At 42.4% G+C, this 22841-nt stretch overlaps 1 protein-coding gene across 3 annotated transcripts in view; it reads left to right on the top strand.

Annotated features, from left to right (window-relative positions):
* Nucleotides 1-22841, top strand: part of ATP11A (ATPase phospholipid transporting 11A) — a 108449-nt gene that overhangs the window by 44686 nt on the left and 40922 nt on the right. For all 3 annotated transcript variants that reach the window (XM_081002963.1, XM_081002964.1, XM_081002965.1), the window contains exons 2-9: nucleotides 11512-11634; nucleotides 14306-14395; nucleotides 15926-16006; nucleotides 16621-16728; nucleotides 18481-18609; nucleotides 19359-19462; nucleotides 21231-21281; nucleotides 22725-22789. In XM_081002963.1, the coding sequence (XP_080859089.1) occupies nucleotides 11512-11634; nucleotides 14306-14395; nucleotides 15926-16006; nucleotides 16621-16728; nucleotides 18481-18609; nucleotides 19359-19462; nucleotides 21231-21281; nucleotides 22725-22789 (751 nt within the window). The remainder of the gene's footprint in view (nucleotides 1-11511; nucleotides 11635-14305; nucleotides 14396-15925; nucleotides 16007-16620; nucleotides 16729-18480; nucleotides 18610-19358; nucleotides 19463-21230; nucleotides 21282-22724; nucleotides 22790-22841) is intronic.

Below are 22841 nucleotides of genomic sequence, written 5' to 3'. Positions count from 1 at the left end.
GTTGCCCGCCATGCGTTCTACCACCGGAACCAGGCAGAGGAGGAGTCAATCAACAACTACACCACCGCCCTCCGACAGGCTGCAATGCACTGCGAGTTCTGAGACTTAGACGATGCCTGATGGATCAAATCGTTTGCAATGGCGTCTCCTCGCCAAGCCAGACCTCACACTGCAGAAAGCAATTGAGGAGGCTGTGGCCTCAGAAGCTGCTGAACTCTCTGCCCAGGAAATCCGCAAGGCCACTGGTACTGGCCCTCGGCGATCCAGCAGGGTTTCCAAGCATCCATCGTATTTAAGAGACTATGTTCACTGGACAAACTGCACATGTAAAGCTGTATGGTGAATAGGGTCAATTAATATGCTTATGTGCCTTACTGAAACCAATAAGGGTATTGCTGTATGTAATGGAACCACTATGATTATAACTAATGCCTTATCTTGGTGGGGAGGGGTGTTATGTATTGAAGTTCTCACCCTGGCCAAAAGGAGTATCGTGTAGATAGTTTTCACGCAGGTCCACATCAGTTACTTTAGGCGGGAAACCCTGGGTTGTTGTTGCTACAATGTTGACAGCCGGCTGCCTATAAAAGCAGGCCGGCTGAGCTGTTTGCTGTTCAGTTCTGTTCCAGCTTACAAATAAAGAGCTGCTTTGGAGAAATTGCTGTGTCGTTTGCTATGTCTACCCACCATTTAACATTCTACATGACCCAGAAAGGGAACCTAAGTGTGGAGAGAGAGAGAGAACTTTTTCATTCTCAATGGCCCCAGGGGCATGGAGCAAGCTTACTATTCACCCAGCTTCTCCTACATGCACCCATTTACTCTCATCCTTTTATGTAAGTGAATGGTTGCCATTCATTTCTGAGTAAACAATTTAAGAGCTCCAGGGGCGTACCTAGGGGGTTGGCTAGGTTGGCCTCTGCCAAAGGTGCAGGCCCATGGAGGCACAAAAATTGCCCCTCTCCACTCTGGTTAGGAACCTGACCTCCCGTCCATGTGCTCAAGCAAATGGACCAATGGAAGAGGAGAAGGGGAGGCAGAGGAAAACAGACCCAACCGCAATGGCTGTGGAGGAAGTCACTGGCAGAGTATGAAAGGTGCCAAAACGCAAACTTTTTGAGCTTATGGTCCATGGTCTCTCCCGGCTTCAGAGTCACTGCTACATCCCCTTGCCAAGGATGCAAGGGAGCCTAGGTAGGCCTCTGAAGATCTGTACTTGGGGACACTGCTATAATGATGGGAAAGCTGCCCTCTCACTCCTGATACTTCAGAAATACGTAGAGCAAAAAGAAACACACTTTCCCAAAGGCCCTTGCCACTTTCCAGCTCTCTTTAGATATACACCAACCATCATGATGAATGACACTTTGCTTAAAATAAAATTTTAAAAAACTAATTTAGGTGTGAGAGTGTGTGTTTCACTAACACTGCAATGTTTGAGAAGGTATCTATGAACATTTGTATAATATTTATTACAGTGATCAGCTCTGCAAACATTTGAGTTTCTTGCTGCTGTGCATCTTTCGTTTTGCCCCAAGAAATGCTCTTTTTACACACTTCAGTTTCACCTTTTGTTAAATTTTGAGTGCAGGAGGAGCCCGGCAGTCACATTTTATATTTATATTTACACAGAGCAGCCAAATATTATGTGTCTCATGTATATAGTTATGGCTTCCGCATGCCCTCTTCATGCCAGTCTGAATTCTCATGTATCTTGGCTGGGCTTCAAGATGACAAGTGATATATCATGGCAGCAACTTCTCCTTCTCTGCCAGGGGAAACAAACACCAGCGCTTTCTTTGCTTCTAGTAATCTGCCATAGTGGAAATATAAGACAGTCGAATAGTATGATGCTAATACGATATACGTGTATTGAGGTGATGTTGAAAACGTGCATGCTTGGACTGCATGATTCTGCTGTGCTACGTAAAAAGTTATTTTGATTATTCTTTCCCTTATCCCTAGAAAAAATATTGTGGTGCACTGCATAGGAAGTCTTGTCTGGATGTGATGCCTGATTGATGCAAAAACATGGTGTTTTTGATTCTGATGCTTATATCTTATAAACTAGTTTGATGGCCTTTTTGACAGAAAAGTGACTAAAAACACAGCGATGACTAAGTACAAGGTTTCCTTTATGTCATTTTCATAAAATAATCCAAAACAGCAATTTTCCATGTTGCAAGTTAGTTTTATTACAACCCTTTAATTTGTAGCATACATAAAGAAGCAGATTATGATCGATATGAATTTACGTCGTCTAAAGTGCCTAGAACTGTTAATATTAGGTGTTAAAATCCACGGATGCTACAAAAAATGCATTAGCTCTCATAGTTTTATTTATAATTGCATATAATAATTCAAACATTTCAGTGTTTGTTCGGCTTCTCCAACAGACACAGACACCCTCCAAATATCTGCTTTCCTATTTTTACACAGAACAGAAGTACAGTGGTACCTCGGTTTACGAATTTAATTCGTTCTGGAAGTCCGTTCTTAAACTGAAACCGTTCTTAAACCAAGGCGCACTTTCCCTAGAGGCCTCCCACCGCCAATGCCCTTCCGCCATTCAGCTTCCGTTCGTAGACCGAGGTAAAGTTCGCTAACCGGAACACTACTTCCGGTTTTGTGGAGTTCGTATACCGAATAGTTCATAAACAGGGCTGTTCTTAAACCGAGGTACCACTGTAACTGTTGTTTCTTTTCTTTTCTTTTCCTTTACAAATTGATATAATAGTTAGCTAGCATTGAATTAGTTGCACTTCTTTAATGAGCTGCGGTTACCTACGCTTGTAAGAATTCAATTGTTGGTTTTGCTCTTAAAGTAAATATAAAAGTTCAGGAGCAAACAATTACGGGTTGCAAGGTGGGAGGCGTAAAAGGCAGGGAAGAAAAAAAAAGATAAGGAACATTACCATCTCCCAATAGAGCAGAATAGCTTTAAAGCTTAGATTCTAAACCTTTCAAGTGACAGACTTGCCGGTTCTAACCTGAGCAGTAACTAACCCCTGTGCACACGGTATGTAGCCGTTTCTGTCGAGACCTTAATATTTTTCCACTGCAGGACTCCTTCACAGCTGTGCCCTTGTTAGCACTTGAGGAAGGGCCCTAGCTCAGCTCCAGAGTGTGCAGAAATGCCCCCCCCCGGTTCATCCCCTGACATCTCCAGCTATAGCTGGGAAAACCACCTTCCTGAAACTCTGAGAGTGCCCTTGACAGTAAGTGGAGACAGTTCTGAGTTTGATGAACCAGTTGTATGACTCTGTATAGGTGGATTCTAGTAAATCCCTTCCCCACACCAGTGGCAGTTCATTGCCCCTCGCGAGACGGATCTCTTAGAACTGTGTTTTCCAAACTTGGGCCTCTAGCTGTTTTTGGACTACAGTTCCCATCATCCCTGACCACTGCCCCTGCTAGCTAAGAATGATAGGATTTGTAGTCCAAAAACAGCTGGAGACCCAAGTATGAGAAACTGCCCTAGAAGCATAAAGGATCCCAGAAATAAATAGAAATCGGGGGCAGAGGACACATGCTATCATTCCTCCAGTGGCAGCTGTTAGGCTGTAGAGTCAGCAAAAATTAAGTGTCCTGTCACCAGACAGAGTTAGTGTCTGTGCTCTGCATTCATGTTGCCAGGATTCCATAACAGCATATTGGGCGCTTGCATGTGCAGTCTCCTGCCTCCCTATTTTGTAGTGGAGGAGGCATTTGTCCCCTTCTTGTGGCGAATTGAGAAACCACTATATTCCCCACCATCACCTGCATAATCTCCAGTTGTGAAGAAAGTTTCGTCTTTTTCTGAGCATCTCCTTTTTGTTGCCTTGTAGGGAGGGGGGGGACACTGGCTGGAGGGGGACCTCCACTTGGCTATTAGATGAAATAATTTGAAATCCCCTATGGACCTTTCTGTGTCTAAGTAGTGACAGGGACAGGCAACATTTTGAATGGCTCTAGGAATAGTTATCGATCCGAAATTCACCTGATTTGACTCCTGGAGACGCAATTGTCTTTCATCCTCAGCTACCCTGTAAGCTTCACAGTTATAACAATCGGAAGCCTAGCATGACAAGACAGGACAGCAGCACCTAATGGGTAAATGAGACGTCATTCTTTGAACATTAAATCAAAACAGGCCTCTTCGTTTCCTACACAGTGAGCTGCATCTGCTTTTAAGCGGTGAGTGTGCTCTTTTTGGTTGCAGATGAATGCAATGAGAACAAATGTAGAAGAGGGAGGAATGCTGTAACATTCATAGCGAGGGAAATGTGTGATTTTCTACATTGGCTGTAGAGATTTTAGATGCTTAGAAGAGCAGGGGCTGCCGGTCTATTTCTGTGAAGTGACAGAACAACACCGTTTCAAGTGCAATCTGAAAAGCAGCGATAATTGCTTCATCAAGGTCAGAACTCTGCAGCATTTTTACAGAATTCCCATCGTGTCTGCAAGCCAAGTGTTGTTATCTCATATCTGAGTATCTCAATGCATGGCATATCCTTGTGCAGGTCGCCTTGAACAGTAAACCGAGAGAGACGTTCATTCAGAGCTAGGCCAGGCACAGCTTTCAGTCAGCTTACCATCTGCCTATGTTCTTCCCTCTCCCCTTGAGCAAATGTTCAACAGTATAATGCAGGGTTATGCTGGTGAAAGGCTGGATTTCTAGGGTATCTGTTAGCATAGTGGCTGTGAGCCAGAAATTCTCTGGTTTAAAGCCATGAACTCATTGTATGGCAATAGGCAGGCTACTGTTCTCCATTTGGTAAGATGATCCAGGGATACCTTTCCAAGCTGTATTGCGAAGCATTCAGAACACTCTTGATATATTCTTTAAAAATTATCATGGTCTTATTAACAATTTGGGAAAATACTCTCATTTTCAGTTTTTATCATACTTAACCCGATATTTGATTAGCTTGATCACATGTCTTTGGCAATCTACAAAGCAGAATGCCTGATTTATGATTTTAAAAATTAATGGAAAGAAGATTTGCCTATTCAAGCTATTCAAATATTGCACTAAGGCAAATCTTCTTTCCATTAATTTTTAAAATCATAAATCAGGCATTCTGCTTTGTAGATTGCCATTCTTTGCAAAGATATGTGATCTTTGCAAAATCAGCAATTCACACCCCCCCCACTAATGTGTGACATTATCCTGACAGATGAGAACAAAAGTGATATTTCAGTATCATATGGATGTGTGAGATGAAAATCGCATAATAATAACTCGCTCACTTTAGTGAGGCATAGATAGTGGCCCTGCTAGCACTTTGAAGGTTAAAGTCTTTGTTAATTCTTTATTAGTGCATATGTGGCATTCCAGACAAACCAACTGTAAGAGATCTTGTCCGGCATAGGAAAAGGGAGACTGTTTTGGTGAGGCACGGTGCTCAGCTCCCACGCTCATTGCAGCTTTGGCTGATGGGAGAATGCTAGGCATTGCTAGGTAGAGGGCAGATTCAGGCTCTCTGACCATATCTCAGTGGCTGAGAGGAGACAGAGAAGGATGGGAAGCCAACACCATCCTTTCATCCCTTGGAATATTGTCTGATGGTTGTTCAAAACCACCAGCTGTGCCTAAGGGCTAGACCAGAAATGATGAAACAAATGGCCAGTCAGATGATGCTGGACCAATTAGCTAACACCAATTAGCTGCAGCCTATATGGCCAATGGTTGGAGTTGGGTCCTCAACCTGTTTCCAGACATTCAGTCAACCTGGAAGAGATGTTCTCGCAGCCCAGTGCTGGACTCTGGGTTTGCATTGCCTGCACATGCAGCATGCATGTAGCAGAGCCACAGGACTGCTGGATACCAGGTTAATAATCATGCAGGAGCCAATCCCTGCTTCTGCACATGTGTGGTCTGCTGATTATATGATGACCCATCTGTTGAGAATTCCATTCCTCCCGTGCTGCAGATATGTGGGATTGTTACATGTCACATGTCTGTTTACATTCCAGCACTGATTATTGGAGTCTTGTGATAGGAAATTGAGATACAGTGGTACCTCGGGTTAAGTACTTAATTTGTCCCGGAGGTCTGTACTTAACCTGAAACTGTTCTTAACCTGAAGCACCACTTTAGCTAATGGGGCCTTCAGCTGCTGTGCCGCTGGAGCACGATTTCTGTTCTCATCCTGAAGCAAAGTTCTTAACCTGAAGACTATTTCTGGGTTAGCGGAGTCTGTAACCTGAAGCATATGTAACCTGAAGCGTATGTAACCCGAGGTACCACTGTACCCTGTTTACGCTCTGTATAGCTTTTGCAGTTCTCTCTCCAAGGAAGAAAGACAGAGAGATAAGCCATGTTTTGCTTTGTTCTGTTACGTTTGATCTAATTTGCAATAAATTAGGCTTAGATGTTACTCCTCAAGGCTAAGCTTCTGTTTGAACTCTGCTTGTCATGTGCTCATGTCCCTGGATATGGGCCACATCTGGGAGACCGGAGTGATGAATCCCGGGCGACGCTGCATTGGGGGGAGGCACCAGGCCTTGGCGTTATCACCCAACACCATCATATGATCTGATGGAAAACTCCATATATGTGTTGCTCAGAAGGTTTTATATATGGGAACCAGCAGTTACGTTCCCTGTATCTCTCCACATCATGCCATCCTCTTCCAAATGCATGACAAGATCATACTTTTAGTAACCCAGCAGAGTTAAGGCCATAGGCCATTGTTCTCTCAGTACCATATTTTGATGGTCATTTAGCCCCTTTCCCCATCCCATCCATTTCATCACCTAAACTTAGCCGACACCATCCCGTCTACTGCAGAGAGCAGAAAGAATCAAAGCACCAGCTTAGAAATACTTCTAGAACAATTCATAAGATAAAAGCAAATGGGCTTTTCATGTTAACAGGCGAGGTGAAAAAAATACCTGAAGTTTTATGCCAGTCTTACCTGGAGGACAGCTGGGATATTTCTTGACCTAATGTAAGTTAAGCAACTAAGCAAAATTGTTTGAGCCCCTTCAGGCTTGTTTCCTTTTTTAAATAATGTTTTTTTAGTACCTTGCCAATAAACAATTGTGGTTCAAGGGACAGAGTATGAGCCCAGAACGCCCATTCTAGCTCATGCATTGAGCAAGCTGTTATTAACTTCTCAGACTTGTTTCTCAGAATGTAAAATGGCAATACTTGTAACAATATACAGGTTTTCCTGTGAGGATGCAAATGTGGACTTTGAATTCTGACAGCTGTAGCACCAGTGAGGTTAAATGTTAACAAATTTAGTGTACCATAAGATTTTGTAGACTTGCCCGTTAAAGTTTATGTCACAAAAAGCCTTAAGGTATCACAGGGTTTCTCCCTCCCCCCTTCTTTTTCCTGTTTGGATTACAGCAAATCAATGTAGCTTTTCCCTTTGAAAGGGATAATGTGATAATTATTCCATTGCTTGCATTTTCTTTCCTTTCCTGTTTTTTAAAAAGAAATATTATTCTTCAGAAAACTGAATACTTCTCTGAGTTATTTGTGAGTATTTCACCCCCCATTTTATTTTTAAAAAGTTTTCTATTATGTTAAAAGTTTCATGACCTTAAACTGAGACACAAAGTCGTATTTAAATCATCATTCAAGCTTGATGAAGCTAGGAGTCTTGAATATGTCCTTTTGTATTTATTCAATTTGTATACCGTTCTTTATCCAAAGGTCCCAGGGCAGTGTACAATATTAAAAACATATTTTACATAGCATAATAATAATAAACAATTTAACAATCACAGAAATAATAATAATAACAACAGGTCCACCACATTTAAAAGGTCATAGGTTGTTTAATGGCTGAAGACCTGGATAAAGAGGAATGTTTTCACCTGGCACCTAAAGACATGAAATGATGGCGCCTGACAAACTACTCTGAAGAGAACATTCCACAAACGGAAAGCCATCACTTGTTGTTGTTTAGTCGTGTCCGACTCTTCGTGACCGCATGGACCAGAGCATGCTAGGCACTCCTGTCTTCCACTGCCTCCCGCAGTTTGGTCAAACTCATGTTGGTAGCTTCGAGAACACTGTCCAACCATCTCGTCCTCTGTCGTCCCCTTCTCCTTGTGCCCTCCATCTTTCCCAACATCAGGGTCTTTTCCAGGGAGTCTTCTCTTCTCATGAGGTGGCCAAAGTATTGGAGCCTCAGCTTCACGATCTGTCCTTCCAGTGAGCACTCAGGGCTAATTTCCTTAAGAATGGATGCGTTTGATCTTCTTGCAGTCCATGGGACTCTCAAGAGTCTCCTCCAGCACCATAATTCAAAAGCATCAATTCTTCGGCGATCAGCCTTCTTTATGGTCCAGCTCTCACTTCCATACATCACTACCGGGAAAACCATGGCTTTAACTATACGGACCTTTGTTGGCAAGGTGATGTCTCTGCTGAAAGCCATCACAGAAAAGGCCTATTCTTGTGTTGTCACCCTCCAAGGGTCAGCAACCTGACCGTCGGAATTTGCTTGAGCTGAAGTTTCTGAACCGTCTTCAGAGGCACCCCCATGTATAACACACTGAAGTAATCTAACCTAGAGTTTACCAGATCATAGGCCACAGAAGTAAGGCTATCCCTGTCTAGATAGCAGCATAGCTGGGCCACCAGCTGAAGCTGACAGAAGGCACTCTATGTCATCAATGCCACCTTTGCCTCCAGCGACAGCAATGGGTCCAGGAGCACCCTCAAGCTGCGTACCTGCTCCTTTAGAGGGAGTGCAATCCCCTCAAGAGCAGGCAGTCTTCCATCCACCCAGTCTAAGGAACCACCCACTAACAGTGTCTCAGTCTTAACTGGATTGGCTCTCACCCAGTCCAGTACCAAGGTCAGACACCGGTCCAACACATCCACTTCCATACCTGTAGATGTAAAGGAGAAATAGAGCTGTGTGTCATCAGCATATTGCTGACAACACACTCCTAAACTCCTGATGACCCCACAGCGTGGGGGGATATAATTGAACCCTGAGTGTCCCCACATTGAAGGCCCTATGGTGCCGAATAACATTCCCCAAGCATCACCCATTGAAGACGGTCATCCAAGTAGGAATGGCACCCCTGCAAAGCAGTCCCCCCCACCCCCACCCACTTGGATAGGCTCCCCAGGAGGATACTGTGGTCAGTGGTATGTGAAGCAAAGCCAGCATAATGGATCTTCCACCAGTTTTTGGGTTCTGCATTTGCTGACAGGGCTGAAGCAAGAAAAGTAATGCTTCATCATTGATGTGCCAATGGAATAGGGTTTCGGTACATTGAGCTTTAAGTTATTATTAGAAACTCATAATGCTTAGGTTTATTTATGGTTTCTTGGATGTACCTTTTAATGGGCTTAAGTAATAGCATATAAAGCAGTGGATACACTTCACTGCTCTTCCTACTTTGCTGCAGTACTTTTTCCTTTCCTTGCAGGGATATCAGTGTCATGGTCCAAAGGAAATCTAATACAGAGTGGTAGTTTGATAGGGGTGGGGGGGGGAAGTGCTGTCTTGGGGTGTTGTTGTTTTTTTGGTAGACATAATAGCTGTTCGTATATAGTATATTTTATATCGATTATTGGCAATAAGCAGTATAAGAGAGACTTTTTGTTCTACTGTCCTCTAAACTATGTAGTACCCTCATGAGAAGAATCAAGTTCTGTTGAATAATGGCTTTAATAATGCATGACTCTGCTTTCGTTATTCAGTATTACTTTTGTTGAACAAGGTACAGGTTGCCTTCTCTGTTCTTGAGGATGTAGTGTAAATTACTTAAATCTGCATTTTGGAATACTTTGTCCCCTCCCCCCCCCAAAAAAAATCGTTCTTCGTTCATGTTTTGTTATATTCTTATGATAAACTGTTCAGAACATGAAGTCTTTAGCAAAAAATTTCAATGGGCTTATACAAACCATTTTCCCTAATGTCTTCTTTGGCCATTAGTGATTGTCTCCTATGACATCATTGAGAGTTTGACAAGGTCTGAACCCTGCCCTTACCTCTGTTCTGACCAGTTCACACCAGAAGGCAGGATGGTGGGTATAGCACCTTGGAGAACTCCAATTGAACAACTCATTCATACGAAGATGGACTGAGTTTTCAGGATGAGGCCCTCCCTCCAGCCTGCCGCATCTCCACTCCTCTTTCTTAGAAATGTGAAATCTTAAAGGACCAAGTCCCTGGCTTAAAGGGGTGTGCTTTTTCTTTCTATGGCTTCCCATCTGGTGCAATCTCTGCAAGACTGTTGGGAGCCAGAGTCAGAAATAGGTCAGCAATGAAAAAACACCTGTGTCAGTGAAGTTAACTATTCAGAGAAACCAAAACAGAACAGGCCTAGAGATCACAACTCTTCCCAGTAGGTCTTGCCCCAATGAGACAGTTGTGAGGACTGAAGGTCCCTGCCTCTCCTGGTTCCTTCCCCAGCAGCCTACGGCTCCTTCACCTTGTATCTCATTCTGGGAAACCAGCGGGGAGAGGAGCTGGTCACAGCAGAAATGGGAGAGCCTGGCTTCCTTACCAGCCTGACTTATTGCTGCCTCTTCGCCCCCTTCCACTCCAGCCTCCACTTCTGCCTCTGATTCTGGACTGCTCTCTGCCCCAGCCTCTTCCTGGTCACTAAACCCACCCTCTGAATCTTGAGTTTGAGGCTGGGACCATTACAACTTCCTTTTAAAAAAACACCATTTAAAATAAATTGAATATAAAGTCTTAACAACTCTTTCCTTAACAAGTCCTACTAATTCCATACATCCAAAATAAAAATGAGTAGAATCATGTATACTTCTGTACATATGTATTTTAGAAGATTTCAGATAAAGGCCTTCTACCTTTTGTCCTCATATTAGGGTTCGCCATCCATACTTTATGGTTTTCATAATCTTTTGTAATCTGCCATGGCAGAAGTTTGCACCCCTGCCCCCAAGAAAGGCAGCATATAAATCTTTTGAATAAATAAATGTGTTACACTCCCCAAGTAAGCAGGGCTTCATAGTCAATCCCTCTTTCTAGAAGCGGTGCTGCAACTATTTGTCGCATAGCTTCAAAACTTGGAAGAACTGCACAAGTGGCCCCTCAGCTTTGCTGTTTGCAGAGAAAACCCAAATATGCGCAAGCCCTGGCAGTCTCCTGAAATAGCTCCTTGGATTACAGTGCACATGATTAGGGAAATATGCTCAATATGTATTCAGAGAGCTGGGATGTGTCAGTGTGCATGCCTTTTCTTTTCTTTTTAGAGTAATACGAGGACAAAATATAAAACTCGCCGTTTAGAGTAACAGATTTGAATTGTGTGGGTTTGCCTTTATTGCTCCAGGGGTAAGGGACTTACTGAAGGCAATTAAAGGCAGGATTTTGACAGCTCACTCTTATGTGTCAGCTAAGTATCGCTCAGGAGAAGATAGGCAAAGACTTTTGGGGGGGGGGGCGTTAAGATTTTGACAGCTATTAGAGAATGAAGGATCAACTGATGCCAAGAGACGGGGCTAGCCAGTTCAGTGTATGACTCATGTCTATGCAGAACTACAGACTGAACTAAAATGACACATTCTTTTTTCCACAGTGTGCTGGAGAAGAGAATTGGGTGGACAATCGGACTATTTATGTTGGGCATCGTGAACCCCCTGCAGGCACTGAAGCGTACATTCCACAGAGGTATCCGGATAACAGAATAGTCTCCTCAAAGGTAGAGTGTGTGTTTGCATAATTTGCCTAATGCTTTTGACTCTGTTCTGTCAGCTTCCTTTTTCTTTTTTCCACCAACTATTTTATTTTTTGCTTCCTGAGCTACCTTTGTTTACCAGCAGCTGCTTGGAAAGGAACTATAATAAAAAATAGATGTTGCTTCCCACCATTAAAATTTGCTTGTAGTCAAATTGTCACTAGCCTGTGCTCTTACAAGACAGTGCTGATCTGTTCTTATGATACACAGTCATAACAGACATTTTTCAGAAATATCTAGCAGGGCAGTTTCCAGAGGACCAGAAGAACAGTTTGCCGCTAGGCTGCTTTACCTGCGGCAAGTTGTAATTATCGCTGCGTGAACAGCTGAATGACAAACGACACCTTCCAGTCTCTTCCCTTCCTATCATAATCACAGCATTCTTAACCCAGTGTCAGGACCCTGTGGGGTCAGGCCTGCAAGCAGTCATTGGGAAGTGCTGGGTGACTTCAAATCAGTTAATTAAATCAAACAAGTCAGGATTGGGTACATCGTCAGGTCAGGCAGAAGTCCAGAGCAGCAAATAGAAATCAAAAGGATGAGTGGTGGGTGGGTGCGGTCAAAGGGTCAAGCCAAAGTTGGGAATCCAGGGAAAGGGAAAGGAAGCAAGGGAAGGCACAGGAATGTGCATGTCTGATCTGTGATGAGTCACCTCTGGCAGGGTCCTAGATCCCTCCCACCTCCTGTCTAAAGGTTGGAACGTGCTAACTAGGCTTTGGGAAGGAGGCGAGAGGAATCTAGGACATCAGAGACTTCATGCCTCCTTCCCAAAGCCCAGTGCCTCACTTACCTTGCTTTGGGAAGGCAGCGGCACCGCGAAGGCTGATCACCAGATGTTGTTGAGGGCCAACAAAAAAGGCCTTGAGGACACGCATTGGACTACCCTTTGCGAACACTGCCAGTTGAACCCATAAGAATAATAGTCTTCCATGTTACATTTTATTGCTAATTTATCATTCTATCTGCATTTCCTATTAGCTATATTTAAAAGGACACTTTGCTTTACGGGCCGTTCTCTGCATGTGTCAGAAGAGCTGTCATTGTGTTACTGACTTAATATTTATCGTAAATGTCACCTGCAGGTCGTATTGGAGCTCACTTGCTCAGAGGCATGTCAGTAGTGGCTAGCCAGCTGCAGATGGAATATTAATAATAGCTTTCTGGAATTTTGTTGCTAGCATTTGTGTGATATTGACAGATGTCACCCCCATTGTGAATCTTAACACTTAAGCTGGTAGTTTCAAGTAGAGATGGAAGGTAAATGAAGAGGCAAGCATGAGTAGGAGGTATAGCAGGAATTGAGGATCGTGGGAAGGATATTATCACCCAGGACCAATATGAGAAGAGAAGTCATTGTCCTATTCCTCTAGAATTAGATCTGACCAGAGGAGGACTAGCATGAAGTTCAGCAGATGGTTTCCCTTGATCCAGGCCTGGGTCTGCGGGAAAGCTCCCAATCTCATAGGATTTTCTCATAGGAATTTCCAGCAGATTTTCTCAGTCTTCTCCAACAGGATGGCAGCTACACCCGTGAGCCATTCAACCATGTAAAAATTTTGAAATTATTAAATTCCCCACTCCATACAGATGTTCCTTCCCCAGCCAGGACATCTGTTATTTCCTTCTGGGTCCCATGCTCATTTGTGGTGTTAATTCTTGGTACATCATTTGCTGCTGGAGTAGACCATCCAAGTATGGCGTTCGTTCTTCTACACCTTCCAAAGTTGCTCCATGAATTTCTTCTAACACTCTTCCCCTGTTCCTCAAATAACTGTCAAATTCAAAAAGGTGAAGTTCATCCCTTCTGAAAAGCTGGGATTTGATATGTCAGTCTGCTTAATAATGCCAACCGCTTGGCTCAAGTTATGCAATTTACTTAAATTCATAATAATATTACTTTGCAGATATGTTTTGTGTTTACTTAGAGCAGTTACCGTATTTTTCGCCCCATAGGGCTCACTGGCCCATAGGGCGCACCTAGTTTTTTGGGGGGAGTGAAATAAAGAAAAAAAATATATTTCCCCCCCTGGCGCAGGGCTAGGGCGGGGGAAGCCCGAGCTTCCCCTGACCCCAGCCCCCAGAACAGGCTACTATCCGCAAGCCTTGGGAGCCCGGTGGGAACTCCCGCCGGTCTCCCCAGGCTTGCGAATATCTGCCTGAAGCCCGGGGCGCGCTCTGCTGCGCTCCCCGGGTTTCAGGCTGCAGGCTGCTGTCCGCAAGCCTTGGGAGCCCGGCGGGAACTCCCGCGGGCTTCCAAGGCTTGTGGATAGCTTCCTGAAGCCTGGAGAGCGAGAGGCGCACCGACCCCTCTCCTCTCCAGGCTTCAGCGAAAGCCTGCATTCGCCCCATAGGACGCACACACATTTCCCCTTCATTTTTGGAGGGGAAAAAGTGCGTCCTATAGGGTGAAAAATACGGTAACTTTATATATGCCATTGATCCAGGCAAAGTTAACTCTGCCACAGTTCTTTGTAAATCAAGATTTAAGCTTGATTAACTTTCTCAGAATTGGGATCTATATATAATTGATTCCCCCACCCTTTTAAAGCCATTAGTTCCTAATGTATACCATTTGATAGATTTGAAAGCACAGCATGTCATCAACAGTCCATTTCTGCCTCTCTTTTTCTTTTAGTACACTTTTTGGAACTTTGTCCCAAAGAATTTATTTGAGCAGTTCCGAAGAATAGCTAACTTTTATTTTCTCATCATTTTTCTTGTACAGGTAAGATATACACATTTCTTTCTTTAGTTCTTTCATTTAAAACAGGATATACATATTTGATATGGATGTCTAAAATTAAATATTTTGAGTCTTCAGCTATGTTTTATTTTTATAGGGATAGAAAGGGAATTTGTCATGAAGTGTTTTTGTCTTTACAATTACTTACATGTTTTATGTTGTGAACCACCCTGAGACTTGCAGGTATAGGGCAGTATACTACTACTACTAGTAGTAGTAGTAGTAATAATATCACCCTGCCTTTCAGGAATGTACATCCCATTAAACTTAGGCCATATCCTCAATGTGCATTTAAGGCGCTATTATACCACTTTGACAGTCATGTTTTCCTGCCAAAAACACTGGGAACTGTAGTTAAGAGTGCTGACTCTCACAAACTATTCCCCTCACTACAGTTTCCTGGGTGGTTTAACAACCAGGGAACTCTGGGAATGGAGCTCTGTGAAGAGGATAGGGAGGGTCTCCTAACAGCTCTTAACTATAGTTCCCAGAATTCTTTGGGGTAAGCCATGACTGTTAAAAGAGGTATAATAGCACTTAAAATATATGGTGTGGATGTGGGCTTATCTATACATAGGTTAAATTAGAAAATGATAGTGGGGAGGGAACATGTTACCTAATCAGTACAATGGACTATGCAACAAGTAAGATACTTTTCCAAGAGGCTAAATGGTATTTCACTGCAAGTGGAAAATTGAATACTTAACATTACCCTTTCCAGGTACTGTATATGGTTCTGCTTAAGCTTTGTTGGTATTCTTTGTGTTGCTGTGGCTCAAGGTCACTTTATACACTGGTATGTGTACAGCAAACATATGTTTGCAAACAGTTGAATCATGCAGGCTTATTGGAGGTCTGTGATTAATTTCAGATCCCTGTCGAGTGTATGCTCAGTGGTAAGCCAGATTTGCCTCTGCATAATATGTGCAGTAGCCGCTAGTACCATGCCTTCTGATAAGTTAATTAAGTTGAATTAGTCAACGTGGCCAGACTCTTCTAAGATGTTATGGAGGTAAAGGTAAAGGGACCCCTGACCATTAGGTCCAGTCGTGACAGACTCTGGGGTTGCGGCGTTCATCTCACTTTATTGGCTGAGGGAGCCGGCGTACAGCTTCTGGGTCATGTGGCCAGCATGACTAAGCCGCTTCTGGCGAACCAGAGCAGCGCACGGAAACGCTGTTTACCTTCCCGCCGGAGCGGTACCTATTTATCTACTTGCACTTTGATGTGCTTTCGAACTGCTAGGTTGGCAGGAGCAGGGACTGAGCAACGGGAGCTCACTCCGTCGCGGGGATTCGAACCGCCGACCTTCTGATCGGCAAGTCCTAGGCTCTGTGGTTTAACCCACAGCGCCACCCTAACATTATCATCTTAATGTTCAGATGGTTCAGTTTTAATGATTGCAGAGTACTTTATCAAAGGCTGCTAATAAAAACGTTTTAAGACCAATTTTTTTAAAAAACAACAACGCTGTTCTTTAGAAAATGTATGCTAATTATTTTTTCCTCCTAGTTAATTATTGACACACCAACTAGCCCAGTGACAAGTGGGCTTCCACTTTTCTTTGTCATCACTGTAACAGCTATTAAACAGGTAAGAGCATTGTCTGTTAAAAGTGAAGATAGTATAAATTCTGCATGGTTTTTTTAAAAAATATTTTTTTTTTTTCATTTCCTGAGATATTGTTTTTCTGGAAACCAGAAGTGTGCGTGCAACATCAACTATTCAACCATCAGCAGTATGGTAACTTTGAATCTGATACACCATGGGTAGGCAAACTAAGACCTGGGGTCCGAATCCGGCCCAGTCGCCTCCTAAATCCGGCCCGTGGACGTGTGCTTTTATTTAAAATGCATCTCTGGGTTATTTGTGGGGCATAGGAATTTGTTCATTTTCCCCCTTCAAAATATAGTCCGGCCCTCCACAAGGTCTGAGGGACAGTGGACCAGCCCCCTGCTGAAAAGGTTTGCTGACCCCTGTGATACACCATTATGATCAGGAGCGGATGCGAATTGAGTTGGAGTCATGTCATTTTTTAAAAAAGAAGTCAGCAAGCAATCATCATAATTTTCGAACTCCTGCTCTGTCCCCCACCTTACACTTTTGAAATTACAGTTTCTCCAACAATGTTTTACAAGTCTAATATAAATGCTAAACGGTTACCTTTTGGGGGAAATTATAAATATTTAATTGGTTATTTCATTTAGGGCTATGAAGATTGGCTTCGTCACAAAGCCGACAATGCAATGAACCAGTGTCCTGTTCATTTCATTCGACATGGCAAACTGGTTAGAAAGCAGAGCCGCAAACTCAGAGTGAGTGCCATGTATTATTCAATATATTTTTTGGATGGAGATTACTTGAGTCGGTGTGTCAGAAAGAGAGAGAGTTGGATAAAACTCTCCATGATGTATACTCCATGAGTATAACTTTCTTCATTTCATAAATATTGTTTCTGCCTGCCTTTAAAAGAAAAATAAGTCCCATGCTTCAGGAGGGCTATGGTAGAACACAGCAGAGCCTTTTATGGACCAGGGTGAAGACTTTGCTTCAAAAAGAGGATCAGGATGCAAATAGAGTAGTAGTTATTTTGGGATCCTCATATGCAACAGTGGTGGCAGGAGTTAGATGACCCATAAGAGGGCAGCATCACTTGTGGCCTTTTAGTGGTTGATGTTAAGTACTGAGTACACAGGTGTATACCTTTAAAATTGGTTACTAAAAATCCAGCAGTGGCAGTGGGAAGATACTGCATGAGGGATAACCACCTTGGAAATGGCATCTCATGTAGAGTGCCACAACTGCTGTTGGCAGTTTTAGTCAGAGGTTAGTCCTTTAAAAGAGGGAGGGACACTGAACAAATCTTAAGCTATCAAGCTTAATTGAATTAAGAAGTATAGGGTATTCCATATGTTTAAAAAATTACATCATGGAAGCCACTTCCACATAGGAATTTCTTCCTTTCATTTCTGTAATTCAGAAATTGTCAGGAAACCCAAAGCGGAAAACGACAGCAACCCTAAAATAGCTCATTGAGAACTGAGCATGCTTAGTGAGCATGGAATGCTAACTAACTGTTGGAGTGGGAAAAATGAAAAACAAGGGCTGAGCAGGGAATAAAATGCAGTTTCTAGATGAGTGCATAGCTTGATGGCTGCCTGAAACACTTTTTTATTTTAGCTCTTGAAAGCACAGCATTCCCCTGTTGTTTCTCCTTAATATCTAGTATTTTGAGGTATAGTGCTTCCAAACATGGGTGTTCGTTAGTTGCCATGGCTAGGAAAAGAATTGACCACATCTTTGTAAATTATGTCATTTAAAATTCTTTGAAAGGTTATTTTGTTTGCCAAGTAGGTCAATGAGAAGGCTGTGCCAGATGATTCTGTCTCATTCCTCTGGAGAGAGAGAGAGAGAGAGAGAGAGAGAGAGAGAGTTAGTTTTGCATATTATTTTACTCCAACAAGAACATGAAAAATGACTGTATTTTTGGTAGAAATGTGCTCACATTTTTCATCCTGCTCTAGTTTAAGCAGAGCTTAAACACACACACACACACACACACACACACACACACACACTGTGTAGAAGTGCCTTGTTTTGAAATAATGCAACAGGATAATTTTGGACATTTGGTTGTTGTTGGGTTTTTTTTAAAAAAGCAACCTTTTCTTTTCTTTTTGCAGTCCTAAAAATGATAGTTTGCTGAAAGGTTACCTATGTTCATATAATCCACAGAAGGGTATACTAATTATGTTACAGCATGGATAACTTCTTATGCATTTGTAATTAATAGCTGTTGTTAACTCCCTTTTAACCTCTGCAGGTAGACTTGATAGCCATTGCCGTAGTAGGAACTGGCAGTGAATATTTACTTGGAAGCAAGTCTTACCGCATCAAAGAGCACTTATTCTCATACAAGATGTATGGGATTGCTGCCTCAGTCCCTGAGGCACAGGCAACTGCAAGAAAGACAGGGGCAACAGTGGATTTTCGTTTTTTAAGACACTTGGGATTGACAACTTAAAATTATTTCTTGAACATTGACTGATTACGCTCTTCTCTTCCAGGTTGGAGATATTGTAATGGTAAAAGAAGACGAAACATTCCCTTGTGACTTAATATTTTTGTCCAGTAGTCGGGCAGATGGAACATGTTTTGTTACGACAGCAAGTTTGGATGGTGAATCCAGTCATAAGGTGAACAGCATTTGATGAAATGTCAATATAAGGGTTAAAGATAGGCATTGAAGGCTTCTGCACCAAATGATGTACATATGACTATTAGAGTGAATAGCTTAAACTTGTTATCCTTATACTGTTGTACCTTGGATCTCAAATGCCTAAACAAATCGGCTCCCGAACGATCGAAATCAGGAAGTGAGTGATCCGGTTTTTGAACGATTTTCGGAAGCAGAACATCCGACGCGGCTTCCGATTGGCTGCAGGACCTTCCTGCAGCCAATCAGAAGCCATGCTTTAGTTTCCGAACGTTTTGGAAGTCTAACAGACTTCTGGAACGGATTCTATTTGACTTCCAAGGTACGACTAGTGAATTTTATTTTGTAGGGTTGTAGATTTTTGTCATTGTAAAAGAATATAAAACATTCCCTTGTGGCTTTACAGTTTTGTCGAGGGCAGATAGAATATATTATGTTAATAAACGAAACAATCACATTTGGGAACACACTTGAAAAATTGGTTTGCTCCTGTTTGTAAATATGGGCTGGTGCAACAGTTTAAAACTTGGCAGGCATTAATATTTGACTCACTTTGCAATGTGCTATGGAAACCTCGTAATGATTTAGAATTGCAGAATTTTACAATAGTGGACCATCGTGCTCATGACAGAAGTTGGTTTGGGTCCCCCCCTCCATTTTCAAAATTCTCACTTCAGTTTCATAAATACCTTGACTTGATACTGAACTACACTTTCTTGTCCTTTCTAGACGTATTATGCTGTCCAAGATACAAAAGCCTTTCAAAGCGAACAGGATATTGACACATTGCATGCTACCATTGAATGTGAACAACCTCAGCCTGATCTTTATAAGTAAGAACATGTGGTAATTATTTTCCTGAATTGTCAATTGTCCCATAATTATGTATACTGTGTTATTTATATGCTGTTAGCCGCTCTGAGCCCGGCTCCGGCCGGGGAGGACGGGGTACAAATAAAATTTGTTGTTATTGTTGTTGTTATCATCTAAGCAGCATATTTAGTACAGTTGAGTTGGTTCCTGTCTCTTTCCTTCTCTCTCTGCCTTTGGAGAACTCTGTGTGTGTCTCCTGACTCCCAGCTTAGTGCTGGCAGGCATAAAGAAAACACCTTAATTCTCACAGGTGAATGTGTGTCTATAACTGATAATTAGGTGAGAATGCTTTGAGTGACATTGTAATTGAGATAGATTGAGCAGAGGTGTGTAGAGGCAGGAACATCAACAACTACTTTTACCAGTTTTACCAGATACCAGCTAGAGAAAGAAACAGGAAGTGCCTCAAAGAAAAAGTGACTGCTTGCAGGCTGGAGCTGCTGCTGCTGCTGCTGTATGGTTGCTGCTGTCTCTCTGATACTCCATTTGGTCAGCAGGGGGGTGGGGTTTGGAATCAGCAGAATGGTTGTTGTTGTTTAAATAGTAATACAGTCATACCTCGGGTTGAAGTAGCTTCGGGATAAGTATTTTCGGGTTGCGCTCTGCGGCGACCCGGAAGTAACGGAGCACGTTACTTCCGGGTTTTGCCACTCACGCATGCGCAGACGGTCAGAATGACGTCACGCGCACGTGCAGAAGCGGTAAATCACAACCTGCACAGACGTGGGTTGCTTTCACTTCTGGATGCGAACGGGGCTCTGGAACGGATCCCGTTCGCATCCAGAGGTACCACTGTAATATTTTCGAGCAAAAAGGGGGATACAGTGGTACCGCGGGTTACAAACATTTTGGGTTACAGATTCTGCTAACCCGGAAGTAATACCTTGGGTTAAGAACTTTACCTCAGGATGAGAACAGAAATAGCGGCGCGGCGGCAGCGGGAGGCCCCCATTAGCTAAAGTGGTACCTCAGGTTAAGAACAGTTTCAGGTTAAGAACGGACCTCAAGAACGAATTAAGTTCTTAACCCAAGGTACCACTGTATATAAAATTCATAATGAAGAAATATTCCCATATAAATTGCAGGTGTTAGGTTGAATCAGATCACAAGGCCTCAGCAGTCTCTGAGGGGAAAACCCTACCTGGAAGCAGTCATAGGAACTCAGGCTTACCTTTCTCCTAGTATCGCTCTCCAGAATCTTACTCCATTGTCCCTGCGTAATGTCAGTGCACCCTTAGAGATAATCACCGTTCACCATCCTGAAATTTTGATTTTCAGCATCTTGTCACAGTATGTGGAATTAGAAGTCAGGATATGAATACAGTACTCCAAATGAAAGAAAACCCCTACTTTGGCTGTAATCTTATACACTGCTTTGAGGTTTTCTACAGTCAAGCGGTATATAAATGCTATGAAGTAAACAAATATATGATGAAACGAGGGAAATAAGTTTTGGGTGAAAGGGCAAGTTCATTTATTGTGGTGTTCAGTTTTGAGTTTGCATTGAAACATCCAGGGACAGCTAAGGATACAAGCTGTAGAAGTTTTGCATTGAAGCAGGGGTTGGAATGCAATGCGTTTCAAAGGTGCATTTGTGATTCATCTCCCTAGAGGCAATAGCTGAACTTATTTGCATGCAAGGCTGTACAATTACTGGAATACTCTTCTCTGCATTCCTACAGGCATAATGATATTGAGGTATTTCCTAATCTGTTTTTCCTCTTGCAGATTTGTTGGTCGGATAAATGTTTACCATGACAGAGATGAGCCTGTTGCAAGGTAGGACTTAAAACATGCAATGCCTGGGATATTCAATCCTTACCATAAGCAAATACTATAGGACAACCTGCCAGGCAGTTTTTTCCCTGCACCATTAAAAAGTTTTTAAGACCTGATGGTGTTTGATTTTATCGCTTACTTTGTGCTGCAATATATTGCATTTTAAGAATTTTAATCCGCGTCACCCAGAGAACTTAGGTATTGGGGTTGCGTAGAAATATTGTTTTTAAAAAATCAGTGCATGCGTGTGCACCTGTCAGGGCTAGTTAAATTTGGACTATATGCAACAAAACAAGTGAAACCGTGGCACGTTGTAGCAGAGAAAAGCAGATGTAAAGAATGGGCATGAAGACTATCAGGAGCACTGAGTTTTCTTTGAGATGGTGGCTTTATTATCCTGAAAAAGCTGGGCCAAGAGCCTGATGCGAATCCTTTTCTTCCCACCTGTTTTTTTCTGCTCCCACACCAGTATCAGGGAGCAGATCATCAGAGAATGGAAGGCACATAGTTGAACATGACACAAAAAGGACTTGATTATGTATGGCTGGGCACTGTGTATGGGGACAAAACTCTATGCGGCTTCCATTGAAGCTGCCAGTGGAGGAACAGATGCTAAAACTTTGGCAGCTAAAGTTAGATGATAGGATTGGTGAACACCCTTGTCTTGCTTTTACCAGAATGAAATTGTGGCTAATAATCTGCCCCCATCCTACTCCAACCCTCAAGTGCGACCAACCATAAAAATGAGTATACTCTAAGTGAGTCCTTTTTTAAAAAGCCTTTAATGTGCTGTTCTTAGAATGCGCAGAAATTCTTTTTTAGCTGGTTAACCGCACTACTTGAGTTTATAGAACATTTTGGTTTTTAAAGCACTGATGGTCTTAGATTAAAATCTTCTGCTAAGGTTGCCAGTGCTTAAGTGCTGAAATGCTAAAGAAAGATTAATGCCATCCATATTGAGTTCAAGTGGCATTTCCTTTTAATATTTTATGGGTTTATACACTGGTTGTAGTCTTTCTACTGATGTCATGCTGTTTTATTCTGCATTTGTATGCTTTTTTTTATGCCACCCTGAACAATTTTTATTAAAATACAGCTAATAAGGCTTGTATGTAAAAATAAGTATTTTTTTAAAAAGCCCTGACTTGAATCCTCACATTTATGAGTAAAGCTCTTATCCTACTTTACTGGAAAGGACTTTTTAATAAGAAGTTTCAGGTTTGTACCAATTGCATGACCTGCTTTTAGCACTGAAGAAAACATATAACTTCCGTACAGGTGAATCAGGATGAATGCTCAATATAATTGTCATCTGGAGGTGCCCGCAATTTCAGAAATGTGAACTTATTTTCTTTTCTAAACTTAACCTTATTTATTTTGTGTTTAAAACACTACCTTCATGCTGCCACTTCAGACAGTTAATTAATATTATTACCTTTGTAGGCCATTGGGATCTGAAAATGTGCTTCTTAGAGGAGCTACGTTGAAGAACACAGAGAAAATATTTGGTAAATTACTATAAAAGCAATAACAGTCCTAATTCAGAGATAAAAATTAGAA

The sequence above is a fragment of the Podarcis pityusensis genome (assembly GCF_964106645.2).
Source record: "Podarcis pityusensis genome assembly, chromosome: 4".
In the NCBI taxonomy this organism is placed as follows: domain Eukaryota; kingdom Metazoa; phylum Chordata; class Lepidosauria; order Squamata; family Lacertidae; genus Podarcis; species Podarcis pityusensis.
The sequence above is the reverse complement of the archived record's forward strand: the minus strand, read 5'-3'. Positions and strand labels throughout refer to the sequence as shown.